The sequence below is a fragment of the Neodiprion virginianus genome, chromosome 1 (genome assembly GCF_021901495.1).
Source record: "Neodiprion virginianus isolate iyNeoVirg1 chromosome 1, iyNeoVirg1.1, whole genome shotgun sequence".
Classification (NCBI taxonomy): Eukaryota; Metazoa; Arthropoda; class Insecta; order Hymenoptera; family Diprionidae; genus Neodiprion; species Neodiprion virginianus.
The window spans coordinates 6,532,380-6,554,144 of record NC_060877.1 but is presented as its reverse complement, the minus strand read 5'-3'; the positions used below and the strand labels follow the sequence as shown (position 1 = coordinate 6,554,144).

Here is a 21,765-nt window from a genome sequence, read left to right as displayed (position 1 = left end):
TATTCTCGTAACCGATTTTATTAAACCCTGTCATATGTAATACATGTATAATCCTATACTTTCTGTCGATAAGCATGTAACTCTTGAAAGACGTCGCAATTGCAACATTTCTTGTTTAAGTAACCGTTATTGTTGTAAATAAACACCGATCAAAAGAATCACCTGCAACCGATATCAATGTTATGAATTTGTCAAATAAAAGAGTTTGAAAAAAGTCTGATTTATCCCTCGAATAATTAATTCATTTATCCAACTTCTCCCGACGGCATTACTGCGGAATTCATCGGACATTTTTTAAGCTTGAGCAACAACAATCGACTGCCGATGAATATTTTTTCCTCACAATGTAAAAAAAAAAGGTCGCCCGACGTACGTTCCTCCAATTCGCAAGTCCGCGTGGCAGACGAATTCTTTGCAGTTTATTCAAAGCACTTCCCTAAAGAATAGCCGTACAAACGTGTGACTTTTTTCAATGCGCTATGCGGTCTTTGAAGTTTTTTTTTTATATTCTCCGGCGCCTATCTGTACGTACATCCCTTGCTCGAGTATCTTGGATTCTATACGTGCTCCTCTCGTGACTTGAAAAAAAGACAACTTGATATCTCTCGAGCAGCATCGAAAGTTTGAGATCTTTAAAGTGGGTCACTGAAGCGAACAAAGTTCTTGCGGGAATCCCAGGTCACTGCAGTTCAAGTAACTTGTTCGATGCACGATCGATCATTACGAAACGATACGAAACGTGGCTGATTCTGTCACTCGCTGGGCGCCTCCAACACCGATCTGAAACCTAATCAAAAGTACTTCCCGGGGTTTTAAGATACTCAACAGAGTGGTCGCGGTTCATTGCTGCTTATCAAGTTTTTGTGTTATCTCGACTTTTGAACCCAAGATAACTACAATTGCTACGGAGTCAGAGGGTGTTCTGAGATTACGTGGAAATTGATCCAAGTAGTCACGCATTCTGGATACATATTCAACTTGGGAATTCACTCGCAACGAATACGTACATTGACGCTTATATTTTCAAACGGATAACTTACCGCTAATTTTGTAGAAGAAGAGGACACTTGACGGACTCCTGCATTCTTCAAATCTGCCCGTCAGATCCAGCTGAAACAATCGACGAGTGTAACAATCAGAATATTTCAATGGCGTTCGCTAACCACGGGTATAGTTTTTTGAGTAATATTATTCTTGGATACGAAGGTCGTGAGTAGTATATATATGAGAGTTCTGGACCAAAACCCCCCCCCTAGCTCCCCCCTAGTTCCCCCCCAGCTCCCCCCTAGCCCCCCCCCCCCCCCCCCCCGTGTATATATGAGAGTTCTAACTCAAAGATGGCGGCGCTCCCCCCTAGTTCCCCCCTAGTTCCCCCCTAGTTCCCCCCTAGTTCCCCCCCAGCTCCCCCCTAGCTCCCCCCCCCCCCCCCCCGACTCGCGGCGCACCTTCTATCACGCCCCCCCCCCCCCCCCCCCCCGGTCATTTTTTGCGGCTATTTCCATAGGATTTGACACACACACACACACTTACACACAAAAAATAATTCCTGTCGAGACTTGTTTGACGCCGGAAAGCCGCACATAAATCGGATAGGGTAAATACCCGCTAGATCTATTGAAAAAATTCCAGGAAATGACCCCCGTAGCAAGGTTTAAAATGGCGTTTTGAATGCTTTTAACAATTTTTTTATTTAACATCAATTACATTTAGTTTTCTTATTCTATTCTCAATTATCTTATTCTAAATTTTAATGAGTAAAATTATACATATTATTTTCAATATCCATATTAATTAAACATATTATTATTCCAAAATTGACTTATACCAATTTTTTAACAGTACCACTGATCGAATTATATTCAACAATGCGATCATGCAAGATCATGCAGTAGGCAGAAGTGAGTGGTGGGAACGTAGTGCTAGAGTCAAATTCCAATCGAATGTCCACAGGTCCAGTTTTCAATGTTTCGTTCTGCTTGGAGCAATCGATGACGATAAGGGGAGCTTGGTTTATAAATTCACGCCTCGATAGCAAAGGCTCAGCTTCTTTGTTATAGTAGCTCATTTGAAACCGAACATACATATCATAGAGAATGGCGGGGGATGTGCAGGCTCGGACTTGTTCGCTATCAAGAGTCGTAAAACCCCAAAACTGTGTGTACACATACCATCCGGTGAAGAGCAGGCAAGATAAGATTTTTCTTACACCAAACACTGTTCGCTACCTGCTTTTCGTTGACCGATTTTTCACACCACATGGCCCACGCTGCTTAAAGACTCATAAAACTCAAAAACTACATTAGGCGACGGTGGGTTCGTGGAGAGGGGGAGGGGGTGAAAACCTGTTCCAACACGCTTTAAGGCAAGATGCAGCTGCGGAACTGGGTGACTTCAAACTGGCAGATAAACCGCAAAAATTTAGGGATGGTGGGAGGGGGACTGCGGACCCCATCGCCTCTGACGTCATTTTTTACATGAATTTCATCTTCTCTGCAGAGTCGGGAGGGTGATGAAGAGCGGGCAAGATAAGATTTTTCTGATACCAAACACTGTTCGCCACTCGCTTTTCGTTGACCGATTTTTCCCAACACATGGCCCACGCTGCTTAACGACTCATAAAACCCAAAAATTTAGGAATGGCGGGTCGGATAAAGGGCGGGCCCAGTCGTCTCTGACGTCATTTTTCCCTCCGAGATGCGCAGAACGCAGTGCGCACCGCATCTCTGACGTCATTTTACCCTCCGATATGCGCAGAACGCAGTGCGCACAGTTCCCAAATTCTTGCGATCTATCGGCCTATATACATATAAGCTCAACGCATCCTATGCAGACTCGTCAGTCTTACACGATACGTGCAAGTCAAAAGAGTTATACAAAGTTCAGCTTATATCAACGTCAAAGTCATGGCGGTCGAAGTGTATATGGGACTTGCGGAGCAGATGGAGAGGACGTACAATTTGCTGAGAGAGCAACCACCCGGAGAAGAGAATGACGCCGTCATCAATCATTGGGCTGATATCGGAATTGCGAATATCCAAGTTCTGCGCGATATTTCCATGCAACGAGGAACAACCGTTGGTGCGAAAATACGGATCCAACATACGATCGCACTCCTGCAATCTTGGGTGACGAAGATCAAGCAGTTGCAGCAGCGCACAGTGGTGACGGGTGGAAATATCGGTACTCCTGCGGGTGTACAATGGGACGACGTGGATAGCGCTTTTGCCAGCCGAATCAGAACAGGGGTTGTCACAAATCTCCGTCATAAAAATTTGGACGCCTTTCTGGACGATGTGCAGCGCGTCGTCACCGAGAAGTTGGAGCTGATACTGCGCGAGGAGGGAAATGTGAAGGTTAACCTCATATTATCGTGCAAATTCGAAAATGCCAAGCACGAAGAGATCTCCACTGAAGTTAAGAGTTTCAACACCTCCAACGTGGCGATTCTCCTCCCATCAAGCGATATAAATGGTTGGTTTATACGTGCACGGGATGATCTGCAGTCAAAGGTGGAAGATTTCGAGCAACGCGATTCCGGCTGGAGTATGATTGAGATCCTTAACCTCACTGTAAATATCAATCGCTACCAGCCTCTCGCCGCGGGAGCTTCAACATTCGTCGACCTGCCCCAAGACATTCGACATAAAAAGGCTGTGATTAACGTGAGGAACGAGGACGAAAGATGCCTTCTCTGGTCCGTCACAGCAGCCCTCCACCCGGTCAACACCCACACCGATAGGACTCGCAACTATCGTCGATATATTTCCGAGTTGGACTGTACAGGTATCAAATTCCCTGCTACTCTACATGATGTGAAAAAGCTTGAGAGATTAAATAATTTGCGCATCAATGTATATGGAATAGAATCTCAAACTTTTTCGCATCATGCAAAATCAAATAAAAGCGTCATCGTGCCAATTTATTTGAGTAAAAATTTGCATAGCGTAAACACTGACACGATCCATCTCCTAATGGTTGAGAGTAATCCGGAAGACGATATGACTGGCGAGTTTGCACCGAGATTCCATTTTGCTTGGATTAAAGATCTTTCCCGATTGGTGAGCAAACAATTGTCTGATCATAATGGCCAGCTGTTTTTATGTGACAGATGTTTGTGCCACTTTAGCGTGAAACATGCCTACGACAATCATCGGCAAGATTGTATTATGCTAAATAAAGTACGCATGGAGTTTCCCAAGTGTAAAGATTTAGTATTTTCCAATTTTCAAAACAAAGGCACCGTTCCATTTGTCGTATACGCAGATCTCGAATGTATATTAATCCCTGAACCTATAGATGAATTTGAAACTCGTAAGACTTGTGAAATTCAAAAGCATATCCCGCACAGTGTAGCGTACTATGTACATTGCGCATACGATGAGACTTTATCGGAGTTCCACGGTAAACGCGGTGTCGATTGCATAGATTGGTTTATGCAACGGCTTAAAGATTTATCAATTCAAGTAGAGTCACGCATCAAAAACATAATTCCGATGGAGTCTCTTACCCAAGTGCAACGCGATCGTCACATGCGCGCAAAGAATTGTTATATTTGTGAAAAACCGTTTACCCCTGAGGAGAAAAAGTGTTACGATCACTGTCACTTCACGGGTAAATATCGTGGTCCTGCTCATAATCGGTGTAATTTGAATTTCAGAGAGTCGCACACAATTCCAATAGTTTTCCACAATTTGTCCGGTTACGATTCTCACTTTTTAATAAAATCTCTCGCGTCAACTTTTCCCGGTAAAATTACACTGCTACCCATAAATAAGGAAAAATACATATCCTTCACGAAACGCGTCGATGGAACAATGATGCACTTGAGATTCATCGATTCGTTCCGATTTATGGCTAGCAGCATCGATAAACTTTCCAAATATTTGACCGATACCGATAAACACATAACACGCAAATTTTATAATAACCCGACTCAGTTCAGTTTGATGACCCGCAAAGGTGTTTTTCCCTATGAATACGTCGATTGTTGGGGGAAACTCGATGAACCGCGATTACCTGCAAAGAAGCATTTCTACTCGCACCTCTGCGATGCAAATATTTCAGACACCGATTACGAGCACGCGAAAACTGTTTGGAGGGAATTCCATTTAGAGTCATTGGGGGGCTACTCAGATTTATATTTAAAGACCGATGTTCTTTTGCTTGCCGATATTTTCGAAAATTTCCGCGCTAGCTGCTTCAAAACATACAATTTAGATCCGTTGCACTACTACACTGCACCGGGGCTTGCTTTTGACGCGATGCTTAAGCATACTAATGTAAATTTGCAACTTTTAGACAACCCTGAAATGGTGTTATTTATTGAAAGAGCCATTCGAGGCGGCGTAGCGCAATGCTCTAATCGACACGCTCGGGCCAATAATAGATTCATGGGAACAGATTTTGATCCAAACAAAGCGGAATCGTATCTCATGTATTTTGACGTGAATAACCTGTACGGTGCAGCTATGAGCGTGCATTTACCAATCGGTTCGTTCGAGTGGGAATATCAGCACATCGATATAACGAACCATCCAGACGATTCGCCGATCGGTTACTTTCTGGAGGTAGATTTGGACTACCCTGTAGAACTCCACGAGGATCACAAAGACTTACCTCTTTGTCCCGAGCATTTTACTCCTCCAGGTAGTAAAAATGCCAAACTCGCGACCACCCTTCACCCCAAAACAGAGTATATATTGCACTATAGAAATTTGAAACAGTGTTTGAGTTTAGGATTGAAATTAACGAAAGTGCATAGAATTTTGAAGTTTGCGCAATCTCCATGGCTCGAGCCTTACATCACGCTCAATACAGACATGCGTAAGCAATCTAGGAATGAATTTGAGAAAAACTTTTACAAACTCATGAATAACGCTGTGTTCGGCAAGACTATGGAGAATGTGCGAAATCATAAAGATGTTAAATTGGTTACAAAATGGGAGGGAAAAGGTGGTGCGAGAACGCTTATTGCCCAAGCAAACTTTCACAGCTGCACCGTATTTGACAGTGATATGGTTATCATTGAAATGAATCGTGTCAAAGTTCACTTCACCAAACCTATTTACGTCGGCGCATCAATTCTAGATCTGTCAAAAATCTTTCTCTACGATTTCCACTATAATTATATTAAAACCAACTTTTCGAATAAACAGGCTAAATTGATGTATACCGACACAGACAGCCTTATTTATCAATTCAATGTGCCTAATATCTACGATATCATCAAACGCGATGTAGATACAATGTTTGACACCTCTGACTATCCGCCCGACAATGTGTATGGTATTCCTCTTAAAAACAAAAAACAACTAGGGCTAATGAAGGATGAAAATAATGGTAAAATTATGACAGAGTTTGTGGGACTGCGAGCAAAGCTGTACACATTTACTACGATGGGCGAGGATGGGGACAAATATGACAGTGGCGTAAAAGTGAGTAAGCGTGCCAAGGGTGTAAGAAATTCATCGATAAATAGCATCACGTTTGATGATTATAAGCGCTGTCTGACGGCTTGCCGAGAGTTGACTCTTCCACAGTGTTTAATACGCAGCAAAAAACACGAAGTAAGCACGATCGTACAAAAAAAATTGGCTCTGAGTTGGCAGGATGACAAGCGGCAATTGATACCTAGACAGACCGACACCGTACCTTGGGGGTTTGTCCCAGCCTCCCAATAGCTATAGGATAAACTTTAAACATAGAATTGATGTAAATATTTGATGTTTGACGCCTCGAACGATCCACCATCGGGCGGAAACGTTTCATGATCAATACGATATTTAATGGATTTGAAGTTTCAAAATGCGAATTCATATACTCAACAATTGTTTATTTATTTATTATTGATATATCAAGCAATTATTCATATTTATTCGTTTAACACGAGAAAAGTTTTCAGAAAATGAAAAAAAAATTTCAGAAAATGAAAAAAAGTTTTCAGAAAACGAAAAAAAGTTTTCAGAAAATGAAAAAAAGTTTTCCAAAAAATAAAATGTGTAATAATCGTATGGCAAAATTGCATATTATCATTATTATTATCACTATTATTATCATTATTATTATTATTTTCGTAGTACATGCGCGCACAAAGGAGATAAAATGTGGAAATATTTGTATATTCAAAATCTTTTATTGTAATTCGGAAAATACATACAAATTATGTTACATGTCTGTTTTATTTATCCAACTATTGTGTGAACTATCAAAACCCAACCACTTCACATAGAACAGATTCCCCCGCTTGCGTAATACTTTCTCCACAAGGTAGCCGTTGGGATATTTCACTTTGGCGAGCTCTTCCTCGTAGAAGCCCCCCTCGATGGGATGATCTTGATAATCGGTAAGTTTGTAGGTGGGTGGATTGGTATTTTTCACCTCACTCACGGTGAATATTTCAGTCGTCCAATTGGATGTATAGCCTTTTTCAAATACATTCTTGTACTTGCTGATTCGAACTCGATCGTCTACACTGAATTTCCGCGCTCGATCACTTCGTTTGATTTGCCGAGGCTTGTACACGCTACGATACAGCTGTTTTTCATTCTCCGTGCTAACATCCTGTAAGTTTTATTTGAATCGTGCGATGTTTGGTGTTGTTGTAGGACTTCATTAAATCATCCAAAATATTAATCCACTTGTGAAATCCTAGGAGAGTAATCCACTTGTGAAATCCTAGGAGAGTAAACCACATCCACATTTTATTTTTTCAATGTTCGACTAAAAACGTTCGCATATCGACGCCTTTATGTTGCTGAGTGTCAAATACATGTTGATATTGTGCTGCATCATGAGGGCTTTCAATTTGCTGTTGTGAAATTCTTTGCATTGATCAACGTATAGATGTGCAGGTATACGGCTCTGGGTTAGCACAGATTTCATAGCAGCAGCCGCATCTTTCCCCCCACCACGGATGAGGATGAAACAAAAATGTGACAACGGTGTTAAAGTGGGTAAGCGTGTCAAGGATGCGAAAACTGCAACGATAAATAACATCACGTTTAATGATTATAAGAACCGTCTGAGGGGCTTACCAAGAGTTGATCAACCCCACAGTGCTTAATACATAGTAAAAAAATGCGAGGTTAGCTCCAATGTACTGAAAAAATTGATCATGAGTTGACAAGACGGTAATATGCAACCGATACCTGGGCAAACAGGCACCAGAACTCGGAGGGTGTGCTGCAACCCCGCAATAAACTAGCCGTAGGCTGGAACTGAGGGCATAGAACCGTTGTAAATATATGCGTTTGACATCCATGGCGATAGTTCATGAGGCAGAGACGTTTCGCCGGCAATACGATATTGAGCAGATCGAAGTTTTAAAATTCGAATACCGTGCAAATTCATGTATTCATCAATTATTTATTTATTTATTATTAATATATTGAACAATTACTCATATTTATTCGTTTACCACGAGAAAAATTTTCAGAAAATGGAAAAAAGTTTCCAGAAAACGAAAGAAAGTTTTCAGAAAATGAAAAAAAGTTTCCAGAAAACGAAAAAAAGTTTTCCGAAAACTCTTTTCCCATTTGATTAACACGTAAAAAAGTTTTCAGAAAATGAAAAAAAGTTTCCAGAAAAGGAAAAAAAGTTTTCAGAAAATGAAAAAAAGTTTCCAGAAAACGAAAAAAAGTTTTCCGAAAACTTTTTTCCCATTTGATTAACACGTAAAAAAAGTTTTCAGAAAATGAAAAAAAGTTTCCAGAAAACGAAGAAAAATTTCAGAAAACGAAGAAAAATTTCAGAAAATGAAAAAAAGTTCATCAAAAAATAAAATGAGCATTAATCGTATGGAAAAATTATAGATTATCATTATTATTATTATTATCATCATCATTATTATCATCATTTGAAGGCCTTTGATCACGGCAGGCGATGGTGGAGGTGCCCCCTGCTACCAGGGTCCAGCACTATCGACGTCGAGGCCACCTGCAGCCCCTCTCTTCCGCAATCTAGGAGGACCGCGATCCTCGCCCCTTCCAAGGTCGTCGCAAGAACTGTCATTGCTCGCGAAGTAATGACCCCCGGATTTAGAGTTCGCATGATTGAGCTACGCATACGACGTCCTGGCGCGGAGCTTCGGGGCGGCACAGCCAAAATATTAGTCCACTTGTGAAATGCTAGGACACAGCCGCCCCGAAGCTCCGCGCCAGGACGTCGTATGCGTAGCTCAATCATGCGAACTCTAAATCCGGGGGTCATTACTTCGCGAGCAATGACAGTTCTTGCGACGACCTTGGAAGGGGCGAGGATCGCGGTCCTCCTAGATTGCGGAAGAGAGGGGCTGCAGGTGGCCTCGACGTCGATAGTGCTGGACCCTGGTAGCAGGGGGCACCTCCACCATCGCCTGCCGTGATCAAAGGCCTTCAAATGATGATAATAATGATGATGATAATAATAATAATAATGATAATCTATAATTTTTCCATACGATTAATGCTCATTTTATTTTTTGATGAACTTTTTTTCATTTTCTGAAATTTTTCTTCGTTTTCTGAAATTTTTCTTCGTTTTCTGGAAACTTTTTTTCATTTTCTGAAAACTTTTTTTACGTGTTAATCAAATGGGAAAAAAGTTTTCGGAAAACTTTTTTTCGTTTTCTGGAAACTTTTTTTCATTTTCTGAAAACTTTTTTTCCTTTTCTGGAAACTTTTTTTCATTTTCTGAAAACTTTTTTACGTGTTAATCAAATGGGAAAAGAGTTTTCGGAAAACTTTTTTTCGTTTTCTGGAAACTTTTTTTCATTTTCTGAAAACTTTCTTTCGTTTTCTGGAAACTTTTTTCCATTTTCTGAAAATTTTTCTCGTGGTAAACGAATAAATATGAGTAATTGTTCAATATATTAATAATAAATAAATAAATAATTGATGAATACATGAATTTGCACGGTATTCGAATTTTAAAACTTCGATCTGCTCAATATCGTATTGCCGGCGAAACGTCTCTGCCTCATGAACTATCGCCATGGATGTCAAACGCATATATTTACAACGGTTCTATGCCCTCAGTTCCAGCCTACGGCTAGTTTATTGCGGGGTTGCAGCACACCCTCCGAGTTCTGGTGCCTGTTTGCCCAGGTATCGGTTGCATATTACCGTCTTGTCAACTCATGATCAATTTTTTCAGTACATTGGAGCTAACCTCGCATTTTTTTACTATGTATTAAGCACTGTGGGGTTGATCAACTCTTGGTAAGCCCCTCAGACGGTTCTTATAATCATTAAACGTGATGTTATTTATCGTTGCAGTTTTCGCATCCTTGACACGCTTACCCACTTTAACACCGTTGTCACATTTTTGTTTCATCCTCATCCGTGGTGGGGGGAAAGATGCGGCTGCTGCTATGAAATCTGTGCTAACCCAGAGCCGTATACCTGCACATCTATACGTTGATCAATGCAAAGAATTTCACAACAGCAAATTGAAAGCCCTCATGATGCAGCACAATATCAACATGTATTTGACACTCAGCAACATAAAGGCGTCGATATGCGAACGTTTTTAGTCGAACATTGAAAAAATAAAATGTGGATGTGGTTTACTCTCCTAGGATTTCACAAGTGGATTACTCTCCTAGGATTTCACAAGTGGATTAATATTTTGGATGATTTAATGAAGTCCTACAACAACACCAAACATCGCACGATTCAAATAAAACTTACAGGATGTTAGCACGGAGAATGAAAAACAGCTGTATCGTAGCGTGTACAAGCCTCGGCAAATCAAACGAAGTGATCGAGCGCGGAAATTCAGTGTAGACGATCGAGTTCGAATCAGCAAGTACAAGAATGTATTTGAAAAAGGCTATACATCCAATTGGACGACTGAAATATTCACCGTGAGTGAGGTGAAAAATACCAATCCACCCACCTACAAACTTACCGATTATCAAGATCATCCCATCGAGGGGGGCTTCTACGAGGAAGAGCTCGCCAAAGTGAAATATCCCAACGGCTACCTTGTGGAGAAAGTATTACGCAAGCGGGGGAATCTGTTCTATGTGAAGTGGTTGGGTTTTGATAGTTCACACAATAGTTGGATAAATAAAACAGACATGTAACATAATTTGTATGTATTTTCCGAATTACAATAAAAGATTTTGAATATACAAATATTTCCACATTTTATCTCCTTTGTGCGCGCATGTACTACGAAAATAATAATAATAATGATAATAATAGTGATAATAATAATGATAATATGCAATTTTGCCATACGATTATTACACATTTTATTTTTTGGAAAACTTTTTTTCATTTTCTGAAAACTTTTTTTCGTTTTCTGAAAACTTTTTTTCATTTTCTGAAATTTTTTTTTCATTTTCTGAAAACTTTTCTCGTGTTAAACGAATAAATATGAATAATTGCTTGATATATCAATAATAAATAAATAAACAATTGTTGAGTATATGAATTCGCATTTTGAAACTTCAAATCCATTAAATATCGTATTGATCATGAAACGTTTCCGCCCGATGGTGGATCGTTCGAGGCGTCAAACATCAAATATTTACATCAATTCTATGTTTAAAGTTTATCCTATAGCTATTGGGAGGCTGGGACAAACCCCCAAGGTACGGTGTCGGTCTGTCTAGGTATCAATTGCCGCTTGTCATCCTGCCAACTCAGAGCCAATTTTTTTTGTACGATCGTGCTTACTTCGTGTTTTTTGCTGCGTATTAAACACTGTGGAAGAGTCAACTCTCGGCAAGCCGTCAGACAGCGCTTATAATCATCAAACGTGATGCTATTTATCGATGAATTTCTTACACCCTTGGCACGCTTACTCACTTTTACGCCACTGTCATATTTGTCCCCATCCTCGCCCATCGTAGTAAATGTGTACAGCTTTGCTCGCAGTCCCACAAACTCTGTCATAATTTTACCATTATTTTCATCCTTCATTAGCCCTAGTTGTTTTTTGTTTTTAAGAGGAATACCATACACATTGTCGGGCGGATAGTCAGAGGTGTCAAACATTGTATCTACATCGCGTTTGATGATATCGTAGATATTAGGCACATTGAATTGATAAATAAGGCTGTCTGTGTCGGTATACATCAATTTAGCCTGTTTATTCGAAAAGTTGGTTTTAATATAATTATAGTGGAAATCGTAGAGAAAGATTTTTGACAGATCTAGAATTGATGCGCCGACGTAAATAGGTTTGGTGAAGTGAACTTTGACACGATTCATTTCAATGATAACCATATCACTGTCAAATACGGTGCAGCTGTGAAAGTTTGCTTGGGCAATAAGCGTTCTCGCACCACCTTTTCCCTCCCATTTTGTAACCAATTTAACATCTTTATGATTTCGCACATTCTCCATAGTCTTGCCGAACACAGCGTTATTCATGAGTTTGTAAAAGTTTTTCTCAAATTCATTCCTAGATTGCTTACGCATGTCTGTATTGAGCGTGATGTAAGGCTCGAGCCATGGAGATTGCGCAAACTTCAAAATTCTATGCACTTTCGTTAATTTCAATCCTAAACTCAAACACTGTTTCAAATTTCTATAGTGCAATATATACTCTGTTTTGGGGTGAAGGGTGGTCGCGAGTTTGGCATTTTTACTACCTGGAGGAGTAAAATGCTCGGGACAAAGAGGTAAGTCTTTGTGATCCTCGTGGAGTTCTACAGGGTAGTCCAAATCTACCTCCAGAAAGTAACCGATCGGCGAATCGTCTGGATGGTTCGTTATATCGATGTGCTGATATTCCCACTCGAACGAACCGATTGGTAAATGCACGCTCATAGCTGCACCGTACAGGTTATTCACGTCAAAATACATGAGATACGATTCCGCTTTGTTTGGATCAAAATCTGTTCCCATGAATCTATTATTGGCCCGAGCGTGTCGATTAGAGCATTGCGCTACGCCGCCTCGAATGGCTCTTTCAATAAATAACACCATTTCAGGGTTGTCTAAAAGTTGCAAATTTACATTAGTATGCTTAAGCATCGCGTCAAAAGCAAGCCCCGGTGCAGTGTAGTAGTGCAACGGATCTAAATTGTATGTTTTGAAGCAGCTAGCGCGGAAATTTTCGAAAATATCGGCAAGCAAAAGAACATCGGTCTTTAAATATAAATCTGAGTAGCCCCCCAATGACTCTAAATGGAATTCCCTCCAAACAGTTTTCGCGTGCTCGTAATCGGTGTCTGAAATATTTGCATCGCAGAGGTGCGAGTAGAAATGCTTCTTTGCAGGTAATCGCGGTTCATCGAGTTTCCCCCAACAATCGACGTATTCATAGGGAAAAACACCTTTGCGGGTCATCAAACTGAACTGAGTCGGGTTATTATAAAATTTGCGTGTTATGTGTTTATCGGTATCGGTCAAATATTTGGAAAGTTTATCGATGCTGCTAGCCATAAATCGGAACGAATCGATGAATCTCAAGTGCATCATTGTTCCATCGACGCGTTTCGTGAAGGATATGTATTTTTCCTTATTTATGGGTAGCAGTGTAATTTTACCGGGAAAAGTTGACGCGAGAGATTTTATTAAAAAGTGAGAATCGTAACCGGACAAATTGTGGAAAACTATTGGAATTGTGTGCGACTCTCTGAAATTCAAATTACACCGATTATGAGCAGGACCACGATATTTACCCGTGAAGTGACAGTGATCGTAACACTTTTTCTCCTCAGGGGTAAACGGTTTTTCACAAATATAACAATTCTTTGCGCGCATGTGACGATCGCGTTGCACTTGGGTAAGAGACTCCATCGGAATTATGTTTTTGATGCGTGACTCTACTTGAATTGATAAATCTTTAAGCCGTTGCATAAACCAATCTATGCAATCGACACCGCGTTTACCGTGGAACTCCGATAAAGTCTCATCGTATGCGCAATGTACATAGTACGCTACACTGTGCGGGATATGCTTTTGAATTTCACAAGTCTTACGAGTTTCAAATTCATCTATAGGTTCAGGGATTAATATACATTCGAGATCTGCGTATACGACAAATGGAACGGTGCCTTTGTTTTGAAAATTGGAAAATACTAAATCTTTACACTTGGGAAACTCCATGCGTACTTTATTTAGCATAATACAATCTTGCCGATGATTGTCGTAGGCATGTTTCACGCTAAAGTGGCACAAACATCTGTCACATAAAAACAGCTGGCCATTATGATCAGACAATTGTTTGCTCACCAATCGGGAAAGATCTTTAATCCAAGCAAAATGGAATCTCGGTGCAAACTCGCCAGTCATATCGTCTTCCGGATTACTCTCAACCATTAGGAGATGGATCGTGTCAGTGTTTACGCTATGCAAATTTTTACTCAAATAAATTGGCACGATGACGCTTTTATTTGATTTTGCATGATGCGAAAAAGTTTGAGATTCTATTCCATATACATTGATGCGCAAATTATTTAATCTCTCAAGCTTTTTCACATCATGTAGAGTAGCAGGGAATTTGATACCTGTACAGTCCAACTCGGAAATATATCGACGATAGTTGCGAGTCCTATCGGTGTGGGTGTTGACCGGGTGGAGGGCTGCTGTGACGGACCAGAGAAGGCATCTTTCGTCCTCGTTCCTCACGTTAATCACAGCCTTTTTATGTCGAATGTCTTGGGGCAGGTCGACGAATGTTGAAGCTCCCGCGGCGAGAGGCTGGTAGCGATTGATATTTACAGTGAGGTTAAGGATCTCAATCATACTCCAGCCGGAATCGCGTTGCTCGAAATCTTCCACCTTTGACTGCAGATCATCCCGTGCACGTATAAACCAACCATTTATATCGCTTGATGGGAGGAGAATCGCCACGTTGGAGGTGTTGAAACTCTTAACTTCAGTGGAGATCTCTTCGTGCTTGGCATTTTCGAATTTGCACGATAATATGAGGTTAACCTTCACATTTCCCTCCTCGCGCAGTATCAGCTCCAACTTCTCGGTGACGACGCGCTGCACATCGTCCAGAAAGGCGTCCAAATTTTTATGACGGAGATTTGTGACAACCCCTGTTCTGATTCGGCTGGCAAAAGCGCTATCCACGTCGTCCCATTGTACACCCGCAGGAGTACCGATATTTCCACCCGTCACCACTGTGCGCTGCTGCAACTGCTTGATCTTCGTCACCCAAGATTGCAGGAGTGCGATCGTATGTTGGATCCGTATTTTCGCACCAACGGTTGTTCCTCGTTGCATGGAAATATCGCGCAGAACTTGGATATTCGCAATTCCGATATCAGCCCAATGATTGATGACGGCGTCATTCTCTTCTCCGGGTGGTTGCTCTCTCAGCAAATTGTACGTCCTCTCCATCTGCTCCGCAAGTCCCATATACACTTCGACCGCCATGACTTTGACGTTGATATAAGCTGAACTTTGTATAACTCTTTTGACTTGCACGTATCGTGTAAGACTGACGAGTCTGCATAGGATGCGTTGAGCTTATATGTATATAGGCCGATAGATCGCAAGAATTTGGGAACTGTGCGCACTGCGTTCTGCGCATATCGGAGGGTAAAATGACGTCAGAGATGCGGTGCGCACTGCGTTCTGCGCATCTCGGAGGGAAAAATGACGTCAGAGACGACTGGGCCCGCCCTTTATCCGACCCGCCATTCCTAAATTTTTGGGTTTTATGAGTCGTTAAGCAGCGTGGGCCATGTGTTGGGAAAAATCGGTCAACGAAAAGCGAGTGGCGAACAGTGTTTGGTATCAGAAAAATCTTATCTTGCCCGCTCTTCATCACCCTCCCGACTCTGCAGAGAAGATGAAATTCATGTAAAAAATGACGTCAGAGGCGATGGGGTCCGCAGTCCCCCTCCCACCATCCCTAAATTTTTGCGGTTTATCTGCCAGTTTGAAGTCACCCAGTTCCGCAGCTGCATCTTGCCTTAAAGCGTGTTGGAACAGGTTTTCACCCCCTCCCCCTCTCCACGAACCCACCGTCGCCTAATGTAGTTTTTGAGTTTTATGAGTCTTTAAGCAGCGTGGGCCATGTGGTGTGAAAAATCGGTCAACGAAAAGCAGGTAGCGAACAGTGTTTGGTGTAAGAAAAATCTTATCTTGCCTGCTCTTCACCGGATGGTATGTGTACACACAGTTTTGGGGTTTTACGACTCTTGATAGCGAACAAGTCCGAGCCTGCACATCCCCCGCCATTCTCTATGATATGTATGTTCGGTTTCAAATGAGCTACTATAACAAAGAAGCTGAGCCTTTGCTATCGAGGCGTGAATTTATAAACCAAGCTCCCCTTATCGTCATCGATTGCTCCAAGCAGAACGAAACATTGAAAACTGGACCTGTGGACATTCGATTGGAATTTGACTCTAGCACTACGTTCCCACCACTCACTTCTGCCTACTGCATGATCTTGCATGATCGCATTGTTGAATATAATTCGATCAGTGGTACTGTTAAAAAATTGGTATAAGTCAATTTTGGAATAATAATATGTTTAATTAATATGGATATTGAAAATAATATGTATAATTTTACTCATTAAAATTTAGAATAAGATAATTGAGAATAGAATAAGAAAACTAAATGTAATTGATGTTAAATAAAAAAATTGTTAAAAGCATTCAAAACGCCATTTTAAACCTTGCTACGGGGGTCATTTCCTGGAATTTTTTCAATAGATCTAGCGGGTATTTACCCTATCCGATTTATGTGCGGCTTTCCGGCGTCAAACAAGTCTCGACAGGAATTATTTTTTGTGTGTAAGTGTGTGTGTGTGTGTCAAATCCTATGGAAATAGCCGCAAAAAATGACCGGGGGGGGGGGGGGGGGGGGGGCGTGATAGAAGGTGCGCCGCGAGTCGGGGGGGGGGGGGGGGAGCTAGGGGGGAGCTGGGGGGGAACTAGGGGGGAACTAGGGGGGAACTAGGGGGGAACTAGGGGGGAGCGCCGCCATCTTTGAGTTAGAACTCTCATATATACACGGGGGGGGGGGGGGGGGCTAGGGGGGAGCTGGGGGGGAACTAGGGGGGAGCTAGGGGGGGGGTTTTGGTCCAGAACTCTCATATATATACTACTGTCGTGAACAAAAAAACACTTTTTTTGTGTTAACGTTTTTTTTTGTTCACGACCTTCGTACCCAAGAATAATATTACTCAACAATTCACCAAGGTCAAGAAAAATCGTCTTCGGTATAATTTTTTATCTGAAGTATGCAAACTTTGTGTGTTTCGGTTGATTTCTTAGTTTTCTGAAAGAAAATATCCCGCAACCCAAAGTCTAGTGCTGCAGATTTTCTGTTAATTCTGTAATTCGTAATTCGCAGAATGATCCGTTTCAATCGAAAACTTTCAGTCCATCTGTCATAACGAATAAGAGTAATGAAATTATATTTTTATTCATCAGCAAGGACCGGATATTCTATTTCTGGCTGCACTGATCGCGATACGTCCAGGCAATGACACTAAGTATGGGGCTGTTGAGTGCGATAAAACTTATCTGCTTCTACTGTTTCATTTTTCGCTGATTGCAACGGGACACAAAGGGAACGAGACTTGGTTCGCCACGTGATAGCTTCTTCCACTCGTCGACCTCATCGTTGCGATTGGGATTCGACAAGTAGTATCTACCAGGCCTTGGTACGAAAAAGTTGACACTCGTTCTCAGTTAGTGCGATACTTCATCGACTCTTCGTTGCCTGTTCACTCCGGTAGATCGACGGTGTTAAATCACGGTGAGTACGAGACGATTATGTTCTTTCAAATTCATATACCAAATGAAATGTAGAATAACTTTTTAAACAAGACTGTCAAATCGAGCGTTGGAGAGTTATCAATTCTTTTATAATAGGTTCCTCGGGGTTTGATTATATTATTTCTTCTGAAACCGTACCTCCTGAATTTTATCAGGTAAATTTTTTATTCAGATGTTACTGCGAGCCTTAACCATTGTTTGGATCGCGATCGGTGGAATACGTTCGGACGTCTTCGATCCCCCCGATCCCCTGGAATTAACGGACAAATCCGATCTGAAATACAGACCCTGGGATGCCGAGGACGCGTCTAACACAACATGGATTTCTCTGGAAGGAATGGGGATCACACATTTGGGATCGTCGATGTTCCAACTCAATATTCCTAATTTGAAGTGGCTGAGGATGGACAATAATCGAATCCAGAGGATACCTGACGATAGTTTCAAGTTTTTTCCAAACTTGACTTACCTCAGTTTGGCGGGCTGCGACATCCAAAATATTGAACCTTCCGCCTTTCGTAATCTTGACAGTTTAAAAATTCTAGATCTTGACAGGAATCAGTTACAATATCTCAGTGTAGGACTTGATTGGCTCATTAATTTGCACATGCTGGAACGTTTATATTTGAGAAATTCCAATATGCAGACTTTCTCAGTGGCGGACACGAATACCCTGAAACATCTTCACTTATCTGGAAACCGATTATCAATTTTTGAAACCCCTGTTTCAACAGAGTTGACGCATCTGTACCTTGACAATAACCAATTGAGGTACATCTCATTATGGAACTTCAAATCGCTTGTCTATCTAAATGTAGCTAACAACCAATTTGGAAGCATTAAAACTTGCTCAACGTCGCATTATCCCCGTCGTGGTTATAATTCATACAACAGCAATAATGACCTAAGAACCGTGTGTCTCAATCGCGCTCCAGCTCTGCAATATCTCTTGCTTTCGAAAAATCAAATATCTATGATCGAGACGGACGTTTTTCTAGACATTAAAACCTTGGTTGAAGTAGATCTTAATAATAATCAGATCAGTCGAATCCACGCGGGTATATTCAATAACCTCTTGCGCATTGAATACATTTTGTTGGACTCAAACAAGATTACGGATGTCAATTATCACGCGTTTGTTAACTTGCCTAATTTGAAAATGATATCGTTGAAATATAACAAAATTACCGATATCGACGAAGACGCGTTCACCAAACTTAATTCAAGCGCCAATGAAGTTTCCCTGTTTTTAGACCACAACCAAATACGTATTTTGAGAAGAGGTTCTTTCCGGGGTATCGAGGGGCTGAAATATATAGGTCTCAGTAATAACAAAATACGAACCATCTCGTCACAGGCCTTCGTTGATCTTCCCAACCTGGCAAGTATAATGATAGAAGATCAATCCCAATCTCTCGATCAGCGTTCGTCTGATTCATACAATCCATACTCTAATATACAACCAAGACCGAAGCTGGAAGATTTGGGGTTGATAGAGTCGGATGCATTTTTTAATCTGTCCAATTTGACTTCAATCATAATTCGTCGAAATTTGTTCACTGTATTCGAGTCTCGGGCGTTCCACGATCTGCCAAAATTAAGAACATTAGACTTGTCTGACAACAACATTCAGATTCTATCCTCTGAAGTATTCGTCGATCTTCCTGAACTCGAAAGCTTGAGTCTTAAAGGCAATGAAATCAGTGCGATAACTGAAGAAGCATTCGGCAAGTTGAATTCAACTGCGAATAAAGTTTCCTTGTTTCTCGATAGCAATAATATACACACGTTAAACACGGGCTCGTTTCGCGGTATCAAAGGTTTGAATCACATCGGTCTTAGCCACAACGAAATAAAAACCATCTCGACACAGGCCTTCGTAGATCTTCCGAATCTTGCGAGCATACTAATCGAAGATCAAGTGGCTGATCAGAGTCCAACACCAATGCCATTTTCGACAACAGAGGGATATTTCGATGATTACGAAGACCGGTTAAACCAAGGGTTCCTCGAACCGGTTGAAGCCTTCAAATTGCGAGGACCAACGCCGAAAGAAATAGGGTTGATAGAGTCAGACGCATTCTCGAACCTATCAAATCTAGCTTGTATCACGATTCGACGCAATTCATTCGCCGTTATCGAATCTCAGGCGTTCCACGTGCTGCCGGCTTTGACAACGCTGGATCTGTCTTTTAATGGCATAAGACGTCTCTCCTCCGGAGCTTTTGACGATCTTCCAAAAATTGAAAGATTGGATCTGAGGAACAACCTGATCAGCGTCATAAACGAGGATACTTTTACCGATCTGAATTCAAAAGCGGATGCGTTTCATTTGCAATTGGACAACAACCAAATACGCACTTTGAGCAGCGGCTCATTCCGCGGCATCAAAGCTTTGAATGCTATTGGCTTCGGCGGTAATAGAATAAAAACAATTCTCTCACAAGCTTTCATCGATCTTCCGAATCTCGAGAGTATAGTGATTGAATATCAACCGAACGACCTTATTGACGAGCGCACCTTTATAGCATCGGACGCGTTTTTGAATCTTTCAAATGTAACCTCGATCACCATTCGAGGTAATACATTCCATGAAATAAAAGCTCGGGCCTTCCACGACCTTCCGGAATTAACCGAGCTGAACTTGTCGGAGAATCGCATTGAAATTTTATCATCCAAAGCATTTTTGGACGTTCCCAAATTGGAAAATTTGTACCTCCATAGAAATTTTATACCTGAAATCGAACCTAATACTTTTCCTAAACAGTTACGGAATCTGGATTTATCGTGGAATCCGATTTGCAAAAACTTTAGCTGCTGGGACGTTGAAGAACTTGACCAGCTTACGCAACTTGATCTTTCGGGGATAATTGATAGATTCATGATCGATGAATTTGCCGACTTGCCGAGGAATCTAACAGTCGTAGTCGGGCAGGCAGAAAGATGTCCGTGAACGAAAACACTTTTGTTCGATTTTGTCATAACACTTCTACTCCATAAACACATAAATATTCCTAATTATAAGTAGTTTGGAAGTTACGCAAAATGTAAGAAATGCAACAAAAAAATGTATCGCACTCGTACTTCGATGAGTGAAATAACCTCGTAATGTAAGGATTGACTATCTGTCAATTATTGAATAAATAAATTTCAGCATCGGAACGTTTGAAAAAACTGTAATGAACCGTTTAAACAGTAAACCTCTGTATCGTGTTATAAATATTGAGGTTGCAAGATTGTCAGACCTCACCAATAATCCACACCTTCCAAATTTCAGGAACAATAATAATTCTTAGAAACGAAATCGACAACGCAAAGTTAAACGTGAAACGATCTTTGAACTGTGAAATTCCGCGATAGATTTCATCGGCAAAATTTGAATACAGGTAAGTAATTTGCACTTTATTTCTGGGGCCGCAAATAACGCTGCATAATTTGCAACTGCGATTTGAGAACACGGTGGTTCGACAGAGGTGAGGGTGGGAGGGAGTGTTCGGTCATCAGCGGCAAGCGCGTTGACTATTCTCCCATTGCGGAAGAGACTCGGACGTTCCGAAGGCCATTGTGAAATAAGGGTGGAGGGAGTTACCGGAGTGATACCGGAGTGGCAAGGTCTTTACTGCATATTGCTGCAGTTTCATATTTTACCCGGCAGCCAGTGGGTCGTTGGACTCAGGGGCCGATGGGAGAGGATGTTGCGGTCGGGGTTGGAAAGCTCGCCTCGGATGGTCAGCGAAGCTTTCCCTCGTTCTGGCGATATAGCTCGTTACGACGCCCCGAGCTTTTAACTCGGATCGCACGATCCTACCGCAAGATGCGCCTAGATTAGCTCCTCATTTTTATCCCTCACTTTGGCTACAAAATTCATAAATTACACCCCGGGCATCTGAGCTGGAGACTTTCGCTTTAGGTATACAAATTATTACGCATACATATATCGAATGTTATTCTCGCGACGTGCAGATCAACTTCGCACCGAGCCCAGGTGTTGGATTCGAGGTATCAGCTTACGCAGCTTAATTAGTATAATCTGATGCTGGACCTAATCGGCTTGGGTTACAATTCCCGCGTCCGGC

General features: G+C 41.5%; 2 protein-coding genes across 2 annotated transcripts in view; one reads left to right on the top strand and one right to left on the bottom strand.

Moving 5' to 3' along the window:
• LOC124299932 (chondroitin sulfate N-acetylgalactosaminyltransferase 1) overlaps window positions 1-18,209 on the bottom strand; it is a 78,287-nt gene extending 60,078 nt beyond the window's left edge. Inside the window, exon 1 of the mRNA XM_046753401.1 lies at window positions 18,159-18,209. The gene's annotated coding sequence lies outside the window, so the exon portion shown is untranslated. The remainder of the gene's footprint in view (window positions 1-18,158) is intronic.
• LOC124299926 (insulin-like growth factor-binding protein complex acid labile subunit) lies at window positions 17,549-20,909 on the top strand. Its single transcript, XM_046753388.1, has 2 exons — window positions 17,549-17,669; window positions 17,862-20,909. The coding sequence occupies exon 2, from the start codon at window positions 17,862-17,864 to the stop codon at window positions 20,640-20,642; it is 2,781 nt and encodes a 926-aa protein (XP_046609344.1). The 5' UTR covers window positions 17,549-17,669; the 3' UTR covers window positions 20,643-20,909.
• The last annotated feature ends 856 nt before the right edge of the window (window positions 20,910-21,765 follow it).

Excerpts from the sequence above, each read along its gene's own strand:
- LOC124299926 (XM_046753388.1), top strand. The coding sequence starts at position 17,862 with ATGTTACTGCGAGCCTTAACCATTGTTTGGATCGCGATCGGTGGAATA.